The 23,795-nt window shown below is 39.9% G+C and overlaps 1 protein-coding gene across 1 annotated transcript in view; it reads left to right on the top strand.

Moving 5' to 3' along the window:
• Positions 1–23,795, top strand: part of rab3b (RAB3B, member RAS oncogene family) — a 148,838-nt gene that overhangs the window by 9,610 nt on the left and 115,433 nt on the right. The window contains exon 2 of the mRNA XM_048539204.2: positions 185–412. Coding sequence (XP_048395161.1) covers positions 185–412 — 228 coding nt within the window. The remainder of the gene's footprint in view (positions 1–184; positions 413–23,795) is intronic.

Raw genomic sequence — 23,795 nt, 5'->3', positions numbered from 1 at the left:
AACTAGTATACAAGCTTGTAATAAATTGATCTAGTTCCTGCTCTTCTTCACCTCATGCTAAATGATTGCTATTATGCAAAACTTTAAACTGCTCGATATCTTTTTGTTCATTATTGCTTTGAATTTATTTCAGAGTGCTTGTTAATAATTTTATGACAGGTTTTCTTTCATTTGCCATTTTTAGATGGCTTCTGCAGCCGATTCTAGATATGGACCGAAGGATGCATCTGATCAAAACTTTGATTACATGTTCAAGCTTCTGATTATTGGAAACAGCAGTGTGGGAAAAACATCATTCCTGTTCAGATATGCAGATGACACATTCACATCAGCCTTTGTCAGCACTGTTGGCATTGACTTCAAGGTGAAGACTGTTTACAGAAATGATAAAAGAGTCAAATTGCAAATTTGGGTAGGTGTTATTCTTCTTTAATTATTCTCTTTAAATTGATTGAACACAGAACAAGATTAGGCATTGTATGAAGTTTGACTGGATAGAACAGAATTATGGCAAGTTAAAGAAACACTGAAATATAGATGTCAGTATATCTAATATGTTGGTGGTGACCCTTACTGGATTATAGTTCCACACAGATTGGATTGCTATGAGTGACATTGAGAGTGAGGAGTAGCAGCCTAATCCATTAGGACTTCAGCTGAGGCAGGAATGGAACATGAGATTCAGGTCGGGAAATATAGACTTCTACCTCACAGTGAAAGAAACAGCTCCATTTTGCTCTGAGTTTTGTCAGCAAATGCTGATTTGTTGACATGTTAACTGCGTTTAAAATTTGATTTGTGTGAATTTAATCTGTGAATGAATGTTGTGACTTTTTGTTATTTTCTACATAATAATTCTTATGAAATATATTAAAATTCTGACTTAGTGTTCCAGTCTTTTATATAATATACATGAGTAAATCAGCCTCTATTCACCAAAATTTGTTCCTATTTATTGACCAGACAGAAGGAGAAATGCACATGGGGGCACATTTAAGATGCCAGCATCCAATTCACCTAACAAAGGGTTTAATTTTACATATTCCATGACCGCATTTTGGAAAATGACAGTAAATCCTAATTGTGCTTAAGGGAGTCTGCTGTGGCTCAGTTGATAACATTCTCATTTTTGAATCACAAATTTAAAAGGTTCAAGTCCCATTTTGGGGCTTGAGAACAAAATCTGCTCTGACACAGTGCAAAACTGAAAGTGTGCCATACTGTGTAGAGTGCTGTCTCTGAACCGAAGTCCCCTATACCTGCTGAGTTAGTGTTATTTTGCATTTGGTACTATTTCTAAATAGAAGCAGGAGTATTATCCTCAGTGTTTTTGTCAATATTGAGCTCTCAATTGACATCACCAAAAATTTTATCTGTTTGTTTTCATAATGTTGTTTGCAGGGGTTTGCTGACCAAATTAGCTCCTTGATTGCATGTTTTACAACAAACTACGCTCCAAAAGTAGTCCATTGTAAAGAATTTTGAGTCAACCGGTAGTTGTCAAAAGTACTATATAAATGTGCGTCTTCTTGGAGAGACCACTAAAATGGACCACTAAGTTGTTTAGTATTGCACCTAAACGTGCATTAATGAACATACGAAGACATTTGAGCTTCTGGTGTCTGAATGTACAATTCATATACAGAAATTAAGTATACAAAAGGTTGACAAATCCAGGTATGACAAATTTCTCATTGTGTTACCTGTACCAGTTGCTTGTAATGAGAATCTATAAGGAGCTTGACATATTTAGGTGGCAGACCAAAGGAGTCCAATTGCTGCAACTATTTCATAAGATCAGCTGCTACAAAACTGTGCCATTATACGAGGATAACATGCAAACAACATTTGTAACAGGAATTACATCAAGTCCTCACTTAACATTGCCACATTTGATGCTGTATCACCTTATGTGAATAGGAACTGAAATCTCATGTTGTGAAATTTGTTTTGATGTCTCCCACTAGTCTGACCATAGGATTTTGTGACCCATTTGAGGCCATTTTGGAGCAGCCTCTCTCATTCTCCAACTTAGCAATTGTTGACTCTTCTCATGTTAATCCTCTGACTTGCAGCCTCTCCACATGTCTGATCTTTGACTTGCAGGCTCCCCCACCTCATTTCACCCTCTTGCCTAATCTCCCGCACCCCGACTTACTGTGTTACTGCTTTCCTGTCCCGAACCTGTGATCTCATTCAAATACAGATCAGATTCAAAACCAGATTTCTGAGACAGTGAAAGTTGTGTTCTTTTGGCATCTGAGTACCTGTCTGGGCTATTATAAGACCATAAGACATAGGAGTGGAAGTAAGGCCATTCAGCCCATCAAATCCACTCTGCCATTTAAATCATGGCGGATGGGCATTTCAACTCCACTTCCCTGCACTCTCCCTGTAGCACTTGATTCCTTGCGAGATCAAGAATTTGTCGATCTCTGCCTTGAAGGCATCTAATGTCCAGACTCCGCTGCACTCCGTGGCAATGAATTCCACAAGCCCACCATTCTCTGGCTGGAGAAATGTCTCCTCATTTCCGTTTTAAATTGTCCCCCTCTAATTCTAAGGCTATGCCCACGGGTCCTAGTCTCCCCGCCTAACGGAAACAACTTCCCAGCGTCCACCCTTTCTAAGCCATACGTTATCTTGTAAGTTTCTATTAGATCTCCCCTCAACCTTCTAAACTCTAATGAATACAATCCCAGGATCCTCAGCCATTCATCATACATTAAACCTACCATTCCAGGGATCATCCGTGTGAATCTCCGCTGGACACGCTCCAGGGCCAGTATGTCCTTCCTGAGGTGTGGGGCCCAAAATTGGACACAGTATTCTAAATGGGGCCTAACTAGAGCTTTATACAGTCTCAGAAGCACATCACTGCTTTTATATTCCAACCCTCTTGAGATAAACGACAACATTACATTCGCTTCCTTAATCATGGACTCTACCTGCAAGTTAACTTTTAGAGAGTCCTGGACCAACACTCCCAGATCCCTTTGTACTTCTGCTTTACGAATTTTCTCACGGTTTAGAAAATAGTCCATGCCTGTATTCTTTTTTCCGAAGTGCAAAATCTCACATTTGCTGATGTTGAATTTCATCAGCCATTTCCTGGACCACTCTCCTAAACAGTCTCTAAATCTTTTTGCAGCTTCCCCACCTCCTCAGTACTACCTGCCTGTCCACCTATCTTCGTATCATCAGCAAACTTTGCCAGAATGCCCCCAGTCCCTTCATCCAGATCATTAATATATAAGGTGAACAGCAGCAGCCCCAACACTGAACCCTGCGGGACACCGCTCGTCACTGGTTGCCATTCCGAAAAAGAGCCTTTTATCCCAACTCTCTGCCTTCTGTCAGACAGCCAATCCTCAATCCAAGCCAGTAACTCACCTCGAACACCATGGGCCCTCACCTTGCTCAGCAGCCTCCCACGAGGCACGTTATCAAAGGCCTTTGGAAGTCTAGATAGATAACATCTACTGAATTTCCCTGGTCTAACATACTTGTAACCTCTTCAAAGAATTCTAACAGGTTTGTCAGGCACAACCTCCCCTTAGTAAATCCATGCTGACTTGTTCTAATCTGACTCTGCACTTCCAGGAATTTAGAAATCTCATCCTTGACAACAGATTCTAGAATTTTATCAACAACTGAGGTTAGGCTAATCGGCCTATAATTTTCCATCTTTTGCCTTGATCCTTTCTTAAACAAGGGAGTTACAACAGCAATTTTCCAATCATCTGGGACTTTCCCAGACTCCAGTGACTTTTGAAAGATCACAACCAAAGCCTCTGCTATTTCCTCAGCCACCTCCCTCCAAACTCTAGGATGTAGCCCATCGGGGCCAGGAGATTTATCAATTTTCAGACGTTTTAGCTTTTCTAGTGCTTTCTCTTTTGTAATGCCTGCCATACTCAACTCTGCCCACTGACTCTCCCTAATTGTTGGCACACTACTCATGTCTTCCACTGTGAAGACTGACGCAAAGTACTGATTAAGTTCTTCAGCTATTTCCTTATCTCCCATCACTAGCCTTCCAGCATCAATTTGGAGTGGCCCAATGTCTACTTTTGCCTCTCGTTTGTTTCTTACATATTGAAAGAAGCTTTTACTATCATTTCTAATATTACTTGCTAGTCTACCTTCATATTTGATCCTCTCCTTCCTTATTTCTCTTTTTGTTATCCTCTGTTTGTTTTTGTAGCCTTCCCAATCTTCTGATTTCCCAGTACTCTTGGCCACTTTATAGGCTGTCTCTTTTTCTTTGATAGATTTCCTGACTTCCTTTGTCAGCCATGGCTGTCTAATCCCACCCCAGATAATCTTTCTTTTCTTTTCTTTGGGATTATAACCCATGCATTTTTCAAATGACTGTCAAAGTTGCTCCTCCTGCCTCTCACTGATAGTCTCCAGAGTCCTACTCACCGTGAGCATTCAGGAGAGGGAATCGGTGAGCGGAAGATTTATTTTTATTTATTCATTCAGGGGATGTGGCCATTGCTGGCTGGCCAGCATTTACTACCCATTCCTACCTGCTCGTGAGAAGGTGGTAGTGAGCTGCCTTCTTGAGCCGCTGCAGCACATGTGCTGTGGGTTGACCCACAATACCCATAGGGAGGGAATTTCAGGATTTTAATCCGACAGCAGTCAAGGAACGACAATATAATTCCAAGTCAGGGTGGTGAGTGGCTAGGAGGGGAACTTGCAGGCATTGGCATCTGCTGCCCTTGACCATCTTGATAGAAGTGGATCATGGGTTTAGAAGGTGCGGTCTGAGGATCTTTGGTGAATTCCTGCAGTGCTTCTTGTAGATTGTAGTGTCAATGGACGGAGTAGATACGTGGAATGTGGTGCCAGTCAAGTGGGCTGCTTTGTTCTAGATGGTGTCAAACTTGAGTGTTGCTGGAGGTGCACTCATCCAGGCAAAACGGGAGTATTGAGTAATATTCCTGACTTTTGCCTTGTGGACAGGCTTTGGGGAGTCAGGTGAGTTACTCACTGCAATATTCCTTTGATATGCTCTTGAATGTCAAAGGATGGTGTTTAGTTCATCTTTTATTGGAGGTGGTCATTGCCTGGCATTTGTGTGGCATGGATGTTACTTGCCATTTGTCAGCCCATGCCTGGATATTGTCCAGATCTTGTGCATTTGAACATGGACTGCTAAGCTATTTGAGAAGTCGTGAATGGTGCTGAACATTGTGCAATCAAGGGCAAACATCCCCACTTCTGACTTTATGATGGAGGGAAGGTCATTGATGAAGCAGCTGAAGATGGTTGGGACTAGGACACTACCCTGAGGAACTCCTGCAGAGATGCCCTGGACTTGATCGAAAAACACATTAATTCCTGCTGGGTACTTCTGCACCATCAGAACTCACACTTTCACAATGTTGGAGCTCTTTCACAATGTTGGATCTTGAACTGAAGCACTGGTTCAGGAGAGGAGGGGAGGGGAAATGGTGGATCGGTTTGCCTGCTGACATAACAGATCCACAGAGGATGCCATACCGCTAGTACTGCACTCATCCCTAGAACGTCTGGACAACAAAGACACCTATGTCAGACTCTGCTCGTTGATTACAGCTCCGCCTTCAAAACCAGTATCTCCTCCAGATTGGTCTCAAAACCACAAGACCTCGGTCTCGGCTCTGCCCTCTGCAACTGGATCCTCAGCTTTCTGACCCATAGGCTGCAATCAGTGAGGATAGGTAACTGCACCTCCTCCACAATAACACTCAACACCAGAGGCCCCAAGGATGTGTCCTCAGCCCCTTACTCTATTCACTTTACGCCCATGACTGTGATGCCAAATTCCAACTAAACACTGTCTACAAATTCACTGATGACACCACCGTGGTGAGATGGATATAAAACAATGATGCGTCAAAATACAGAAGAGAGATGGAGGGCTTGGTGATGCGGTGCAATGAAAACAATCTGTCTCTCAACGTAAGCAAAACCAGAAAACTGATCATCAACTTCAGAGAGAAAAGAGGAGAACACGCCCCTATCTACATCAGCAGAACTGAGGTCGAAAGGATGAAGAGCACCAAGTTCCTCGGAGTGACGATAACTGACAACCTGTCCTCTACTTCCCACATAAATGTGAGTCAAGAGTCAAAATAACACCTCCTCTTCCTTGGGAAGCTCAGGAAATTTGGCATGTCCATAAGGCCCCTCACCAACTTTTACAGATGCAGCATTGAAAACGTAATGTCCAAGTGCGTAACGGCCTGGTTTGGCAACTGCTTTGCTCAGGACTGTAAGAAAGTACAGAAGGTGGTGTGCACAGCCGAGACCATCACAGAAGCCAACCTTCCACCCATAGACTCTGTATACATGGTTCCCTGCCTTGGAAGGGGGCTAACATCATCAAAGACCCATCACACCCTGGTAATGACCTCTTACAACCTCTTCCATCAGGCATAAGATACAGAAGCCTGAACACAAGCGGATTCAGGAACAGACTGTTGACTGGACTCTCGCCTCAAATAATGTCAACTGCAACGTGACCTGTATACCTCTAAGTATTTTTGATCTGTACATCCTTTGCTTGCAGGGGCCTGCCTGTACTGCAGCTAAACAAAGCTTTTCACTGTGTTTTGGTACATGTGACAATAAATTCAATCAATCAGGAAGCAGGAGGTTCAACAAGAATGTGATGAGGAGAGACCACTAATCAGAGATAAAGAGGAGAAGGATCTATAGCAATCAAACTTCTCTGGGATCTGGAGATACAGGACACAGTAATGGCAGTGAGCAGGAGGTACTGTAAATACAAGATTACAGATTTTTTTAACTTTTAAATTTATTTTATATTATTACTTCATTTATCAAATTAGTAATTTCGCAATGTAAAACAATTCAGCTCACAAGGTATAAGTTTTCCATGTTTTTTTCTCTGATACAGAAAGTCCTGCTGGAAACCTAAGTATGCATTTCTACACATTTAGTATTCAAGAATAATTTAAAATATCCTTGACTGTAACATGTTGCATCATACTACTTAGTTTTAATACATCAAAACCAGCCTTTGGTCTTGTATGAATATATTGCAAATTACTTTGTCCCATTGAACATCTTTTTTAGATGTGGTACCATCTTTCTGTGATGACCTAGAATGATTTATCAGGATAAATGTCATACTTTGTAGGTAAGATTATTAATTCAAGATTACTCCAAACCTATTCTGCTTAATGTTTAAGCCTAAATATTTAAAGTTCCCAAAGCTTGACTTCTAATCTTAAGTTCCTTTTAATCTTATTTATAACAAATAGCTCAAATTCCACAGAAACTCCCCATCGAAAATCATTGACATGCATCATAAGGTTTCCCGAGAATTTCCTTTTCTTGTGAGAATACAACACTGCAGGATCAACGCTTTTGGTTGAGTACAACCAAATTTCAACAAAGCAGATCTAACAGAGAAATACCATATCCCATTGCATCACTTAATTTCCACACACATGGTTTCTGAAATTGTGCTCCCAGCAAAAATGTGGCATAGAAGTGTGACAAGTTAGGTATTAATTAGATGCAGATGCCTGGATTAAGTTAGTGAAATCCTGAACTCACTGATTGAACCTTAGGAGGAAGTTTTAAAATTTTTTTCTTGATGTCAAGGTTCTCATATTTTCATTCTCATTGTGTGTCCCCATGTCTTGCCATTGCCCCTGTTGCTCAAGGGAGTTGAAAATTTTGCCCTAAGATCCATGAGTACTTACTTTCCTAAATCTAAAAATAACAATGGAATTTAATCAATATAATTGAATACTGTACGGCAATAATAGCATTGCTGTTATCTCAGTGAACTAGAAATCTTGAAGCCTGGAGTAAAGGGTGAGATATAAATTCAAATCCCACTAGGGCAGCTGGGGAATTTAAATATATTTATTTAAATACATCTGAAATTAGAAAGCTACCATTATACTGGTGACCCATGTAATTGGCAGATACTTGTAAAATCCATCTGTTAACTAATGTCCTTCAGGGAAGGTAATCTGAAATCTTTACCCAGGCTGGCCTATATGTGGCTCCAAATCAATACAATGTCGTTCACTCTTGACTGCCCTCTGAAGTGGCCTTACAAACCACTCAGCTGCCATGAAGGTGACTCATGACCATTTTCCCAAGTGCATTAGAGATATTCCAGCAATGTCTACCATATATTCCTTGAATAAATAATTTTAAAAGTTGATAATTTTCTTCATGTTTTGCAACTTCTTTTATGATGTTTAACCATACAGATATTATTTGAATTGAGTTACTTCCAGGTACCTTTGCAATATCATGGAGTTTACTTTTGAATGAAAAATGAATTAAAGCAAGTATAATTTTAAATAATTATTTTAATATTTGAGAAATGCAGTCTTGAAATTAAAGTTACTTAACTTTTCTATCCAACCTATTAGAGAATAATGGACAGCTGTTGGGTCTGACGAAAGGACTGAAATATTGATTTCACATTACATGCTAACTTGAACATTGAGATGAAGCTTGGAGATATTGGGCGGAATCGTACAAATATCCACCAAGTGTTAATTTTGAGAAGTTTAAGGGAGGGTTTCTCTATGTGAGCTCAAGTAAATTATTGCATGCAATTCTCCACAGATTGTCTCATTTATATGTGCATCACCTTCCCCCACTATAATAAGATAAGAATTGGGAGCAGGAATAGGACATTTATTCCCTCAAGTCTGCTCCTCACCATTTTAAGATGTGCCCCAGGCCTGAAGCGCTTTTCCATGCCAGTGCCTCGGATTCTTCAACTCTTCAATATCTTGAAAATCTTAACTATCCGCTCTTCTAATATTTTCAAGTGATCCAGCCTCCACAACTCTGAGGTCAAGAATTTTAACATATTCACTACGCTCTGGGAGAAATTTCTTTGCATCTCAATTTTAAATGAGTGCGTCCTTGTTCAATAACTATGTCCCTTGCTTTAAGATTCCCTCAATATTGGACACATTTTCTCAATATCTGCCATGTCAAACCTCCTCTAAATCTTGTTTCAATAAGATCAGCACTCATTCTTCTAAATTCTCATGAATAAAGGCCTAATCTGTTTAAAATCAGCCTAGTGAATCTCTTTTGGAAAGTCTCCAATGCCAATGTAACCTTTCTTAACTACGGGACCAAAACTGAACAGAGTGTTGTCCGCGCTTTGGATTCTTCGACCAGTTTCTGTGTAAACCCTTTTTACTTGGGTACTGTACATGTGAGGTGAACAAAAGGGTCAGAATCAACTTGCAATTCAACACAAAAGGCTGAATACTTGCTGAATTTCTGCCCTTTCATTATAAAATTCCTGGTTCTCACATTAACTCCTCTGGAAATCACATCATTAAAACTTTGTCACAATCCTTATCTAAACTACCACTTGCTACCAGACCAGGACCAGGTATTTATCCATGCAGCTAAACTTGGCCAAGCTGTGCAGTCAGCTCTGATGATCTTGGTGAAAGTTAGTCTTGCCAATGGTCATCATCTCTTGCTCCAGGTGGCACTCCACACCTGGGCCAGGTGGAGTCTTGGCTGAGGGAATTGTAGCCAGGTGTCTTATTTCACCCTGTTGCATCCAGTGCCACTTCTGGAAAATGCCGGGATGCCTTCAGCGTCCATTCCCCAGATATTGTCAAGGGCACATACCCGACTCCATACATAATCAGGCCAGGGACTTGAGGCCCTGGCAAGTCAGTTTGTTGTTCTCCAATCTACAAACCAACCTGTTAGGAACAAACCACCACAGATTCTGGAACCGGTACTGAAAGCAACAAATACTGGAGATTACAGCGGGTCAGACAATATAGGTGGAGAGAGAGCAAACTAATATTTCATCTTTTCTCATCTAACATCTTTTCTCCACCAGCACCTTACACCCTCTACCCCTGCCTTCTGCCAAACTATAGCATAAATGCTCTGCCCGCCACACTTCACTTTAGCTGTGATTAAGAATCATCTAAACTGGAAAAATTACCTTGCTGTCTCTCCATGGATACTGTCTGACCCGCTGTGATCTCCAGTATCTGTTGTTTTTAGGAGATTTGAGATAATTTAATTTCAATACCCATTTGATGTAATTTGAGTGACAATGCGCCAACAGTGAGAAATTTAGATTGGCAATGAATGAATGAGATAAGATAGTTTGTGAAGTGAAAGACGGCAAATGTGGAATAATTAAAGATACAGGAATGTTGGTGTAGTCTGTTGTGATAATTGTTTAAGAGATTGACAGTTTAAATGTTATACATGATCACTTTTACCAGTATACGCATTGTGGTCAACTGAAAATACAAAATACTTCTGAATTGTAACAGATATATTTTGCTGTTTTAGTCATCAAACAATTTACTTTGGAACCTTAACTCAGCCACATTAGGGGCATTTAACAGTCCTTGGATAAGCATATGGATGATGATGGGATAGTGTAGGGGGGTGGGTTTAGATTAGGTCTCAGGTCAGTGCAACATCGAGGGCCGAAGGGCCTGTTCTGCGCTGTATTGTTCTATGTTCTATGTTATGGTTAGCCAATGTGTTTCCAATTAGATACTGAAAAATGAGAATGTATTGCATTTTCCTGGAGTTCATATAATGTGATATTTGCGTAGCAGATAACATAAGATATAGTAGAAAGCATATTACAATTTAGATTGAAAGTATATCATTGTGTCATGTGACATCTTGAGATTTCCTCTGTGATGTATCATTGAAGTAATTACTGGTTACACTAATCCCACTGTGACTACGCTGGAACATTTAGTCAGATAATTTGTTAAGAATATAATACCATGCTGTCATTTACCGTCATTCAACATAAGTACATAAGCAGTTACTGTAAAGCCCAGCATGTTCAAGCTTTGGGATCTGGATGCTGGATGTGTGTTCCAAACCATCAATGTGCTACAAATGAATGCAAATTTACACGAAATGCAGTATTTTATATCCATAGCATTCCAGTTCCACCTTTACTCCCAACTTTCTCCACATCCCTTTCCTTATTTCTCCATCTTGCCACTCCTTTCTCCCTATGACTCGGACTGGGAGAAAATGTAGATTTTTAATCAACCTGCTCTGGCATGTTTTAACACCTCTCTGGGGCAGTGGCACTTGAAACTGCCCTGTCTAGCTCCAAGGTGGTGAAGCTGCCACGATACCACAGTAACCCTCCTTGCGAAGCTGTAATGGTCATGTCTTTATTGGCACATAAACATCTTTCCCTGATTAGTGGAGATTGGACAGTCAGTGAAAAGGATTTTACATCATTCCAGGACCAAGCAGTTTAAACTGCTGAAGTTGAAATCAGCTATCTGATTTAGCCCACTGTTGTTCTGCATTTATATCAGTGCAGCTCCAGAGATCCTGGGATGTCTTGGAGGAATGGCATGCAATGGTGAATTCTGCTGAAGCTCATAAAATCACAAAGCTTACTATTGTCCAAAAAAGAAATAAAAATAAGGAACAGGATATGTGGATTAAATTGCTTTCAAAATCAATCTGGAGCAGCACAGATTCCAGAAGAATATGGTTTAAATACAGAATATCAACATCATTGCTAGTTTCAAATGTTCCAGAGAGAAACACCTGAGTCAGCCAAAATATTTTCTCAGCGGGACAAATCTACCTCTGTCTAGTCCTGGAACATTGTCTTCCAACCTAATGTATGGGTTAATGGCAACTAGAAAGTACAAACAAACCAGTATTGAAAAATAAACACAGTATTTCTCCACCCAGCCTTTACCTCCTCTCTCTGTTGGCTTTATTTTTGTGCCTTTAAAAACTGTGGACTGCAAAGAGAAAGAACTGCTTTTTAAATTAGAGGTTTACCAGGATGGCTGTATAATTTCACAACGAGGAATTTGATATCTATTGTGACGTCTGTTTTGTGGCTGTGGGTTCCTGCAGTATGCAGATGATTAAGAAACCGAGATGTTGTTTACAAGTGAAGCGGATCGGCTCTTGGATAACTGATTAGATTGGAATTGGAAACAAGTCACAACAGAGACACAAACACACAGAATAGAAAGACGTGGTCTTGTTCTCTCCAGTAGAAGCTGGCTGTTCTCTGCAGTTTAAAAAAACCGTCAAAGGAATAGAAGGATATGGAATGCTTGTCCACAGCTTCCGAAATGTGGCTATACAGATTAATAGGGTAGTTAAGAAGGCATATGGGACACTTACTTCTTTGGGTCAAGGCATAGATTATAAGAACAGAGTTTATGTTGTAGGTGCACAGCACTTAGGTTAGGTCACAGCTGGAGTAATCTGTGCAGTTCTGGTCACCACACTACCAGAAGAAGGTGATTGCACTGAAGCAGGTGCAGTGGAAATTCACTGGGATATTTCCTGTGATGGGCATTTCAGTTATGAAGAGAGGCTAGAAAGATCAGGTTGTTTTGTTTGGAGTAGAGAATGTTGAGAGGAGACCTGATTTGTAGTGAATGTTAATGAGGGACATGGACAGGCTGGATAGAAAGCAGTTGTTTCCCTTAGTCAAAGGTCAGGAACGAAAGGCCACGCTTGTATGAGAAGGGCAAGCAGTTTAGAGAGGATTTCAGGAAAATGTTTTCACCCACAGTGTGGGTGGGGATATAGAATGCACTGCGTGGGATGGTAGTTGAGGCAGGTAAGCTTATAACCTGTAAGAAATACTTGGATGAAAACTTAACATTCAAGACTATGGAGCTGGAACAGGAAAGTGGGACTGGTCTAGGTAGCAGTGTATTTTTTGTTGGTGCAGATTCAATTTGTTGGAATGGACCCTTCTGTAAGATTCGCAGTTTACACTTGAACTAAACAATTGCCTTTCCTACAGCAGTTGTTGCAATTTTTGAATTGACAAATCAAGAGACATTTTCCAAGTCAATTAGTTGCTCTGTACTTTCTGCAAACCAGAGAAAGATTTCTAAGAATGGAAACTGAAGAGCAAAGGCCTGGGTAGCTGAAGTAGGATCAGCTCAACATCAGAATCAGGGCCATCAAACTGAATTTCAAATTTTTCTACTTCTGCCAATAATCTATTCTCCTTTAAAAATAACCCAAAACAACAGTAGACACTGTAAATCAGAAACAAAATTAGAAGTTGCTGGAAAAGCTCAGGAGGTCAGGCAGCATCTGTGAAGAGAAGTCAGAATTAACATTTCAGGTCTGGTGACCCTTCTGCGGTACTCATTGAGGCTAGGAAAATAGAACCATAGAGTAATACAGCTTGGAAACAGGCTCTTCAAGCCAAACTGGTCCATGTTGGCCATGGTGCCCACTCAGCTAGCTCCAATTGCCTGCAATTGGTCTGTATCCCTCTAAACACTTTCCATCGACTACCTATCTCAAATGGTTTTAAAATGTTGCTATTGAACATGCCTCAACCACTTTCTGTGGCAGCCCAATTCACGTAAGCACCACTCTGCGTGAAGAAGTTGTCCGTCAGGTCCTTCTTGAATCTTCTCTCTCTCACCTTAAACCTAGGCCGTCTAATTTTGAATTCCATATCCCTGGGAAAAAGATTATATGCATTCATCCTATCTATGCTCCTTATGATTTTATACATCTCATCGTGGTCACCCCTCAATTTTGTTCATTCCGAGGAATAAAGCCTTATCCTTGCCAACCTCTTCTGATAACACAGGCCTCCTAGTCTTGGCAACATCCTCGTAAATCTTCTTTGCACGCTTTCAAGTTTAACTATGTCTTTCTTATAACAGGGTGACCAAAACTGTACACAATACTCCAAATGTCGCCTCACCAATGACTTATCCGACTGTAACATAATGTCCTAACTCCTCGACAGTGCCTTGACCGATGACGGCCGGGATGCTAAATGCCTTCTTTTGTCCTGTGACACTGCTTTCAATGAACTATGTGCTTCCTAGGTCCCTCTGTTCAATGACACTCCTCAGGATCTTCCCATTTAGTGCATAAGTCTTATCTTGGTTTGACTTTCCAAAGTGCAACACCACACACTTAACTGTACTGAATTGCATTTGCCAATCCTCAGCCCATTTCCCCATCTGATCAAGATCCCTCTAACTTTTGATATCCTTCTTTGCTGTCAACTACACCTCCTAATTTTGTATAATCTGCACCTCGGTTTTTTGCAGAAAATAAGGTGGGCAGAGAGCTAAGGAGTAAAGATAGGTGGGAATAGAGCCCAGAGAGAGAGAGAGAGAGAACAGCTGGATAGACAGTGGAGTTGATAACAATTTGTCTAGGAGGGTGAATAACTGTTAATGTAGACTGTTAGTGGCTAACAGTAGGTAGTGTGTAATGGCACACTGTGCGATAACAAGGCCTGGTGTGTCAGGTAGAGACCTAGGATGTGGGAGAGTTCAGGCCCTAAAATTATTGAACTCAACATTGAATCTGGAGAGCTGCAGGGACCCAAGTGGAAAATGAGGTGTTATTCTTCTTGCTTGCATTGAGCTTCACCGGTACACTGCAGCAAACCTGAGAGAGAGATGTTGGCCGGGGAACAGGTATTAAAGTGGCAGGCAATTGGAAGCTCAGTGTCTTTTTTGCAGGCAGAACAAAGATGTTCTATGAAGCAGTCACCCAGTCATCACTTTTTTTTCCCAATGTAGAGGAGACCACGTTGTGAGCAGCGAATGCAATAGACTAGGTTGTGGGAAGTGCAGATAAAATGCTGCTTCACTTGGAAGGTATGTTTGGGCCCTTGGAATCTGGATAGGAAGGTGGTAAATGGGCAGGTGTTACACCTTCGGCAGTTGCAGCGGAAGGTGTCGTGGGGCTGTGAGGGAGTGTTGGGAGTAAAGGAAGAGTGGACCAGGGTGTCCTGGAGGGAACATTCCCTGTAGAAGGTGGGCAAGGGAGGAGAGGGAAGTAAGTGTCTGGCAGTGGCATCTCACTGGAGTTGGTGGAAATGATGGCTGATGATCTTCTGAATGTGAATGTTGGTGGGATGGTAGGTAAAGAGAAGGGGAACCATATCACTGTTGCGGGAGGAAAGTGATAGGGTGAGAAGAGATGTGTGGGAGATCGGCTGGACCTGTTTGAGGGCCCTGTCAACAACAGTGTGGTTCCTTGGTTGAGGGAGAAGGTGTACATTTCAGAGGCTGTCTTGTCAGAGTTGGCTTCATGGAAGCAAATGCGATAGAGATGGAGAAACTGGGAGAACGGTATGGAGTCTTTACAGGATGCTGGGTGTGGGGATGCATTATCAAGGTAGCTATGGGAGGCGGTGGATTTATATTGGATATTAGTGGCCAGTCTATCCCCAGAATCGAAACAAAGATGTTGGGCAAGTGAAGGGAGGAGTCAGAGATAGACTAGGTGAAAGTGAGGGCAGGGTGGAAATTGGAAGCAAAATCAACAAACTTTTCAAATTCCTGACTAGAGAGGGAAGCAGCACCAATGATACCATTGATATATTGGAGAAGGAGATGCGGTTGGGGGCCGGATTGTACTGGAACAAGGAATGTTCCATGTACCCCACAGAGAGACAGATATAACTGGGGCAGACGTGGATACAGGTGCCCACCCCTCTGACCTGAAGAAAATGAGAGAAATTAAAAGAGAAGTTGTTGAGGGTGAGGATGAGCTCGGTCAAGCAGAGGAGGATGTTGGTGGGTGGGAATGTTCAGGCCTTTCCTCCAGGGAGAAGGGATTGCATATCCATAGGAAAGAGGAGGCAGCTGAAGTCTGCAAACTGGAAATTCTGAAACTGGCGTAAAGCATCAGAGGAATTGTGGATGTAAAAGAGCAGGGATTGGACCGGGGAGAGAAGACTGAGTCAAGGTAGGAAGAAATGAGTTCTGTGGGGCAGGAGCAGGCAGAAACAATGGGTTTGCCCGTGCGGTTCTGTTTGTAGATTTTTGGGAGGAGGGAGAAGCGATCTATCCAGGGCTCAGGGACCATCAGTTTGGAGGCAGTCAGGAAGACTGTCTGTGTGTGTGTGTGTCTGTCTGTTTGTGTCAGTATTTCTGTTTGTTAGGGGAGTTTATAAGGGGATTAGATTTTTAGTCAGTACTGATTTTTGTGTATCGGTTGTATCTATTTGCTTACAGCTTTGTCTAATTACTTGTAATAAGTAATAATTCTTGTTTAGTTCAGAGCTTTTCTGAAATTGGGTTACTGTGCACACCTTTTAAAAACAAAAGCTTTTTAACTTCTGGTACAACTCTAGGAAAAACAAGGCTTGACTTTATAGTGCATTATCTCAGTGAGATATGATACTGTCTAGCATCTATGGACTTTAAATTGTAGAAGATGAGTTTAAGTACATTCAGCAGAGAGGTACTTGCAGAGACAGGGAGCAGTTCGCTATTATCGCTGCTGACAGAGCAAGAAGAACAGAATTTGGCACATTTGCACCTGGCACCTGTAGTAGGTGGGAGGAGGAACATTTAAACACAGAAAATTAACACAGGAACTAATCAATAGTGGGTTACTAAAATTCCCACGGTAGCCAGAATTGACTGTCTCATATTTTAAAATGTTCCATGTAAAAAAAAAATTAACTTTGGCATTTTTAAAGTTACAAGCAAACTTGAACGAGAAGGAGCTGACTGCATGAAAAGGGTGTGGGCAGTCTGCCAGTGGGTTGGATGGTTAACTACCAACAGGAAGCTGCAGGTATGGGTGGGTCACAGAAATCAGGAGTGGGAACACTGGGAGGAAGACCTACAAGCGGGTAATGGGGGAAGTCAGTGGGGAAAAGTCTGTTATCAATGAGTTAGTAGGAGGTTGGAGGTGTGGGCTGCCGGTGGCTGGAGGTTTCCTCGAGTAGCCTAGATGGAGCACTTGTTCTCCTCTGAACCGACAAGGAGATTTTTCAAAATTTGTTCACGGCATTTAATCTCCAACATTAATTTCCCAACGGAAGGTGACAGTGATCTGCCTTCTTGAACTGCTGCAGTCCTTGGTGAGGAGGGACACCCACATTGCTGTCAGGAGGAGTGTTCCAGGATTCTGGCCCAGAGATGTTGAAGGAATGATAATGTAGTTCCAAGTCAGGATGGTGTGCAGCCTTGAGCGGAACTTGCATGCGGTGGTATATGCATGCATCTGGTACCCTTGTTGTTCCAGATGATCGAGACCATGTGTTTAGAAGGTGCAATCAGAGAGTCTTAGTGAGTGACTGCAGTTATGAAGGGAATGCATATTAGAGTTTTAGTGAGTGACTGCAGTTATGAAGGGAATGCATATTGAAGATGGTGAATGAGGTACCGATAAAGCAGGCTACTTTGTCCTCGTGGTTCCAAACTTCTTGAATATTGTGGAGCTGCATTCATCCAAGCAAACGAAGAGTATTCCATTGCTCTCTTGACCTATGCCTTATAGATGGCAGATAGACTTTGGGGAGACAGGAGGCGAGTTCTTTTTACAGGTTGCTAGTCTCTGATTTTCTCTTGTAACCATTTTAAATATATGGCTGTTCCAGTTTAGTTTCTGGTCAACAGTAACTCCCAAGTTGTTGACAGTACTAAATGGAAAAATTGACAGTGTTGGTCGGTTCAGGCAGAAATCCCAATACTTTGACCTCCCGGTGAGGTAATTAGGTATGTTTTATTGAAGCTTTCATTCCATGCCTTGGATTTTGTATTTTAAATGTCTGGAATGATTTGAACCAGGTTGCTTGATCCTGTTAGTTGGAATGTCAGCCTGAATCAGAGGCACAAGAATTGAGGTCTGGGTTTCAGTTGATGTAAATGAGTAAGTAATACACAGAGTGATGTTTAAATTTGTACAATACCCACCCACAGAGGTAAAATTGCACTCATTCATTTGTCATTAAGCATACAATTAACAGAAACAAAGTACTAAAAAATTAACTAACACAGAAATGGTTGAACTCATAAAAGTGGAACATGATCAATTTCTTTTAGTCTGTTAACAAATGCAGGATTATGATTTTTTAAAATTCCACTATAATCATGCACAAAATAATAATTTAGTTTAATAAGAAAATGCCAGGTGTTTGAAACATTTGAATTCCATGTCTTGATCTGTAATTTTTTTCACAGATGTGTTCATTCAGGATTAATTGCATGAGTAAATTCAGCAGATTTTTTGCTATTGAAATGCCTTTACTTCCCTGGTAATATTGTGCTGGTAAATGAAAATTTAATTTTGCCATGATTAATTTTTAATTGAGAGAAAGATTCTGTCATTCTTTTCCAAACTGTCTTCACTCCAATAGAATGATGCTATATCAAACTGAAATAAAAGAAGCTGATCTGCTTCCATGCTTGCACTGAATGTGACCAAATATGACTGACCTATTGCAGAATTTTGCTCCTAATCATAATTTCTTCCTCTATCTCAGTCTAGAAACACACCAAAACCTACGATGTTATATTTGTAGAAACTAAAAAGAAAGGAGATTACAGGCAAATCTGTGTCCTGTAACTGCCAATACATTGCTCATTATGCTATCTGTCTTGAATTTGTGCAACAGTTAAGAAAAATAATAAATTGTGGTATATTTTGTTTTCATATGCAAATCAGTATGAGATATTATGATTGATAATTTTGCTGTTCTTCCAGCGGTAAATGTGGTTCTGGCAACTGAACAATGTCATCTATAAATATTGATGTTTGGAGCCTGACTGTGCAAATATGCCCGCAGGGACCACAAAAGATCCCGTTGTATCCTTCAGCTTCAGTTGTGTGTGTTTGTGTTTCTTAACTTAATTTAGAACATCAAATAAATTAATAAAACTAATCAGTCTTGGTTGACAGGAGATTATTCCCACTCTAATTCTGCAGAACTTTTCGCTGATCTCATACCTTATCAATTGTGCTAATAATTGAGGTCAAGGGGAGGTGATGGCCCTGTGGTAATATCACTGAACTGTTATTACAGAAACCCAGGTAACGTTCTCTGGGGACTAGGTCTGAATCCCGCCATGACAGATGATGAACTTTGAATTCGATATAATCTGGAATTGAGAACTTCATGATGACCACAAATCCATTGTTGATTGTTGGAAACCCATCTAGTTCATAAATATTTTTTAGGGAAGGAAACTGCCATCGTTAACCTGGTCTAGCCTGCATGTGACTCCGGACCCACAGAACTTCTTAATTGCTATCTGTGCCGTTGGGACTGCCGTCATCTTGTGAATGAATAAAAACAAATTATGCTTTCTAATGTTTTAATCAATATGATGATAATCCGTAACATTATAATCAGTAACTAGGGTTACAATTTCAATATTGTCAGGCAGGAGAGTTAGGTATGAGATGAGGAAAAACCACTTTATTCATAAAGTTGTTAAGATTTGGAATGTGCTTTCTGGGGGAGGGGTGGAGGTGGAGTCCATAGGATGCTTCAAAAGAGAGCTGAATATATATTTGAAAGTATGAAGTTAGAGGGCTATGGAAACAGGGCTGGAGAGTGGAAGTAGTTGGGTAGCTCTTTTGGGATCGGGTACAGATACGATGGGTCAAATGACCTTAGATCATAGAATACCTACAGTGAGGAAACAGGCCCTTCTGCCCAAAAAATCCACACAGACCCTCAGAACATTCCACCTCTTCTGTCCTGTAAAATTCTATGATTCTATGTTACAGTGAGGTCAGAATATGGTGTCCATTACCCACTATTTCATCTGTCAAATAATTAGATTTTTGCCTCAAAGTCTACTTTTAGCCTAGTCCACTCAATTTGCATGTCACCATATAGCATAACTGAGCATGTGCAGATGAAGCATACGCATTGTTAACTTAGACTCAAGTGATTTAAACTAAGGGATCTTCTCATAATGTGACTTCAACATCTGAGCTTTAAACACTCAGCACCCATTTAAAATAAGTTGTTTGAGTGATGACTTAGGCAAGAGGAAAAAATTATGCGCTTGGGTAGCCTTCCACTTAATCTTTACTCTATGCTTCATCTTTTGTCAACCTTCCAACAACTAGTCCTTTAAACATGTATTTGTATCCCACCAATTGTAGATAAATGTATGGCAATACTCCATGGCAGTTGACAGTCTTCAGTAGCTAACGTTGGCCAGTATGCTCCCCAGTCACATGCTGGGCTGCAGCATGTGTCATGAGAGCGACCTAACTAAGATAATGAACAAACTTCAGATTATGGACAGTCATGGTACAAAACGTAGAAACTGATTTGAGGACATTTGAAATAGATTTGAAAGATTTAAAGCAAATATGTTAATAAAGGCAACATAAGAAACATATCTCTTGACTGAGACAGCTGGGAGTAATGTTCTTGAATAGATAAAGAAAAACAAGCAGATCAATGCATAGCATGTCCAATTTTGGATAAGAAGTTGCAAAATTTTGAATTTAATTGCTTATATTTGATACAGTATGTATGAGAAGTAAATGATTGCAATTGTGTGTAAATGCAATGAAAAGAACCACATTATTTACGTCTGATCAAGTTCTGAGCAGTAGATGGAACTGAAAATGTGTAGAAAACTTCCCAAAATGTAGATTGATAAACCAATTTTTATTGGAAAGAAAGTGAAAGTAATGTCAGCATAACAAAATAGCGGAAAAAAATACATAGAACAGGAAAAAAGTAAGCAAACAGAAATAGGATATTTCATCCAGGCCAGATTTTGATGGAATGGAGTGTCTCATGAAATGCCATTTTCATTTGAGGTTCAAAAGTTTCTGGAAGGGTGAGTCTTATTGATGGGACCAACCATTTGTTCTCCTTGATCAAAGGGATTAAACAATTGAGAAGGTAAAAGAAGAATAATGAAGAAGGATGATTTAGAGTCAAATAGCCAAAAGAAATTATAGAGGGACAGAAAGATTAATTTATAAAATGAGAGTAAAAAAGACTGAAATAAAAATAAGATAAAAATGTTAAATTTCAAAAAAAGGCCTAGAGACAACTCATTCCTTCAAGAAGTATGACTCCACAGATTAAGTTCTTTCCTTTTTCGGTCAAATGCATTGATTGGTATTGTCGGAGAATAATTCTTTCAGTAAAAGGGTACTTCCACTTTAAATAGTATTGCTGACTTTCTACAGTGAGTTAAATTGGCAATTAATGCAGTTCCAGCAAAATTATTAAACTTACTGGGAGGTGAGGGTAAATTGCTGCTTTTGTGAGGCTAATGGAAGGGTAGCGTGAATCATCCCATCTGTCAACTTGATTCCCAGTGTATCACTTCCTTGCAACAAGCTACTGGGCCAATATTGCAATTACAAAGGTATTAATTATGTTTGATTAATTTTATTGTAATACTTATTGCTCACTGTGAATATTCGAGAGCTGAAGGTGTTTACCTAATTCAGGACACAAAACCTGAAATATTAATGTTTATGTTTGAGATTTTATCTCCAACCAGAAATAAAAATTCAAATCATTGCTGAATTAGGAAATATAGATGAAACTAAGTGACGTGAGATGTCATTAATTCTAAATTTTGAGTAGCATTATGCAGAATAGACACTAATTGGATATTCATACATACATTCTGTAAAATTTCCCCAACTGTACATGGAAATAAAGCAAACTGCAAATATTGTTGGTGTTTTCTAGACCAGAATTTGGACTGTCTATTTTCCTCCCATTACTATTCTCTTTTGATTTCTTTATCCTAATCTGCAATTCAATTTCTTTGAAGAATAAAATCAATGTTGTTGCTTTTACTTCTTCGGTGATAGTTATTAAAATTCTACACTTCCCAGCTTTGGATTTCTTCATTCATGCAATTTTGTTTTTATTGTATCACAAAACAAAAATTTTATTTTAATTCTTTTTGCAATGCTTCATCTCTTAATAATTTTCCAGTTGTAGAAACAAAATTGTTTGATGCAGATTTATTGTCCATCTCCTGCCAGTTTTGCAGCGAGAATTGGCTTGCTACAGTATCTGGTTGCTGAATTGCTGGGGTGGCTATTGGGTATTAGAGCAGCGTTATTGTTGTATAAGCACCAACTGTGAGTGTAGGTAGGCCAATCAATCATGCAATATCACAGATCACCTTTTGCCCAATACTTTCACATGCACTATTCAGCAGAGATTGTTGGATAGTGACCATGATTGGAAGACTGATCAGCTTTTTCCAACTTGCTCAGTAGCCCTGAGTTCAAGTCTTATTCCATTTCCAACACCCTGGGTAATTTTGCAATGGTGCGTTTCTGATATTGCCATAAAATTCAACTCTTTTGTCAAAAAACTTGTTTAAAATACACGTCCCTTTTGTAATTGAGATAACAAGGTGTAGAGCTGGATGAACACAGCAGGACAAGCAGCATCAGAGGAACAGGAAAGCTGATGTTTTGGGTCTGGATCCTTTCTGAAGACCCTTTCTGCAGCTCTACACCTTGTTATCTCAGATTCTCCAGCATCGGTAGTTCCCACTATCTCTCCCCTTTCGTAATTGTACAGATTGTGTACCGTTGATAAAGTCATTGAAAATAATTCACACATGAGGGAATAAGAATTATAAAATAGTGAAGGACATTGGCACTTTCTTTGTAATACTTTATAACGCTGGTATTATAAAGTGGAAATATGGCAGACTTTACAGTACTGATCAAAGTATTTAATCAATATTTGTTCCATTTGACAGTGTCTGTATTTTCGCTGAGACTTTCAAACATTCTGTGAGGTACTTCATTTTTAAATTGGTGGAAAAAAAAAGCTGCTTTTTTTAAAATTTCACGTCCACTGGAAATATTTGCCTTAATGCTTTAATAAAGAGTTCAAAAAGGGATGAACCTCCAAAATTATTCATTGTAAACATTGATGAATCAATAATTTATGTCCGATTACTATAAATTGTACGTATCTTGGGATTTTTTTTCACATTAAATGTTCTTTACATAAATATTGGGTTTAAGGAATAATATACAGAGAAATAAATATGTAGCAACAGTTAAATTTCTGCACCAAAATAAACTGAGAAATAAGATTTCCAGTAATTATTTTTTAAGAAGATCACATCTCATTCAAATGTCCTACAGAAGTGAGACTTGAAATGTCTTCAGAAATATAACCCAGAATAACCTTCAACGTATTCAAGAGCTCTTCCGTGTGCTGCCCAAATGATCCTTTGTGCCGAAGCCAAATAAATCAACTCAATCCTTTTAATGCACTAATATCCATTGTAAGTAAGTACCCAGCAGTTATCTTTGCAGGATTTTGATGGATGCAACGGTTTGCAGAAATATGTTTGTGCAAATGTGTGAGGAACATTTTTAAATGGTGATTTTTCTGAAATGGGAGATAAACAATGAAAGGAAAACACTTCTTGCAATGATCTATGCAATAATATATACTGGGATGGAAAACAATAATTATTTGTTGTTTCCTCTTTTTCTCATATTGTATTAGTGTACCAACTTGTGATGTATTCAATTTGTTCAGAAAATGTAGCCACTTTTCCGGTTTATATCTGCTTTTGATTACTCGATGAAGATTTTAGTCAAAATGCCACAGTACAGAGAAAAAATAAAGACAGAACCCAGTGCACTCGACTTGGACATGATGTTGGGACCCTGACTACAGAACCAGCTGTGGGCTTATCCCACAATTCACACTGGTAAATTAACCAGCAGTTGCTGAGTAGCAATTAGGAGCAACAATTCTGGTGGATTGTTCCCCTTTTCATTATCCTAGAATGTCTCAGGACAGTTGCAGGATTTTTGCTGCTACCTTGGTAATGCTTCGCTAATTCAGCATGGACTGAGATTCATTTCCGTTATCTCTGTCACTTTTGTTTGGGAAGGGAGAGAGTGTGATGTTTATCAATAGTGGATTAACTGTGGCATTGTACTGCTATTTTGTTTTTCCAAATGATCATCTGCTTCAGTCAGAAAACATGCTTCCATGTCTAAGATAACAAAGT

This window comes from Stegostoma tigrinum, chromosome 8 (assembly GCF_030684315.1).
Source record: "Stegostoma tigrinum isolate sSteTig4 chromosome 8, sSteTig4.hap1, whole genome shotgun sequence".
Classification (NCBI taxonomy): Eukaryota; Metazoa; Chordata; class Chondrichthyes; order Orectolobiformes; family Stegostomatidae; genus Stegostoma; species Stegostoma tigrinum.
Note: the sequence above shows the minus strand (reverse complement) of the source record. Positions and strands in the feature narration are given on the sequence as shown.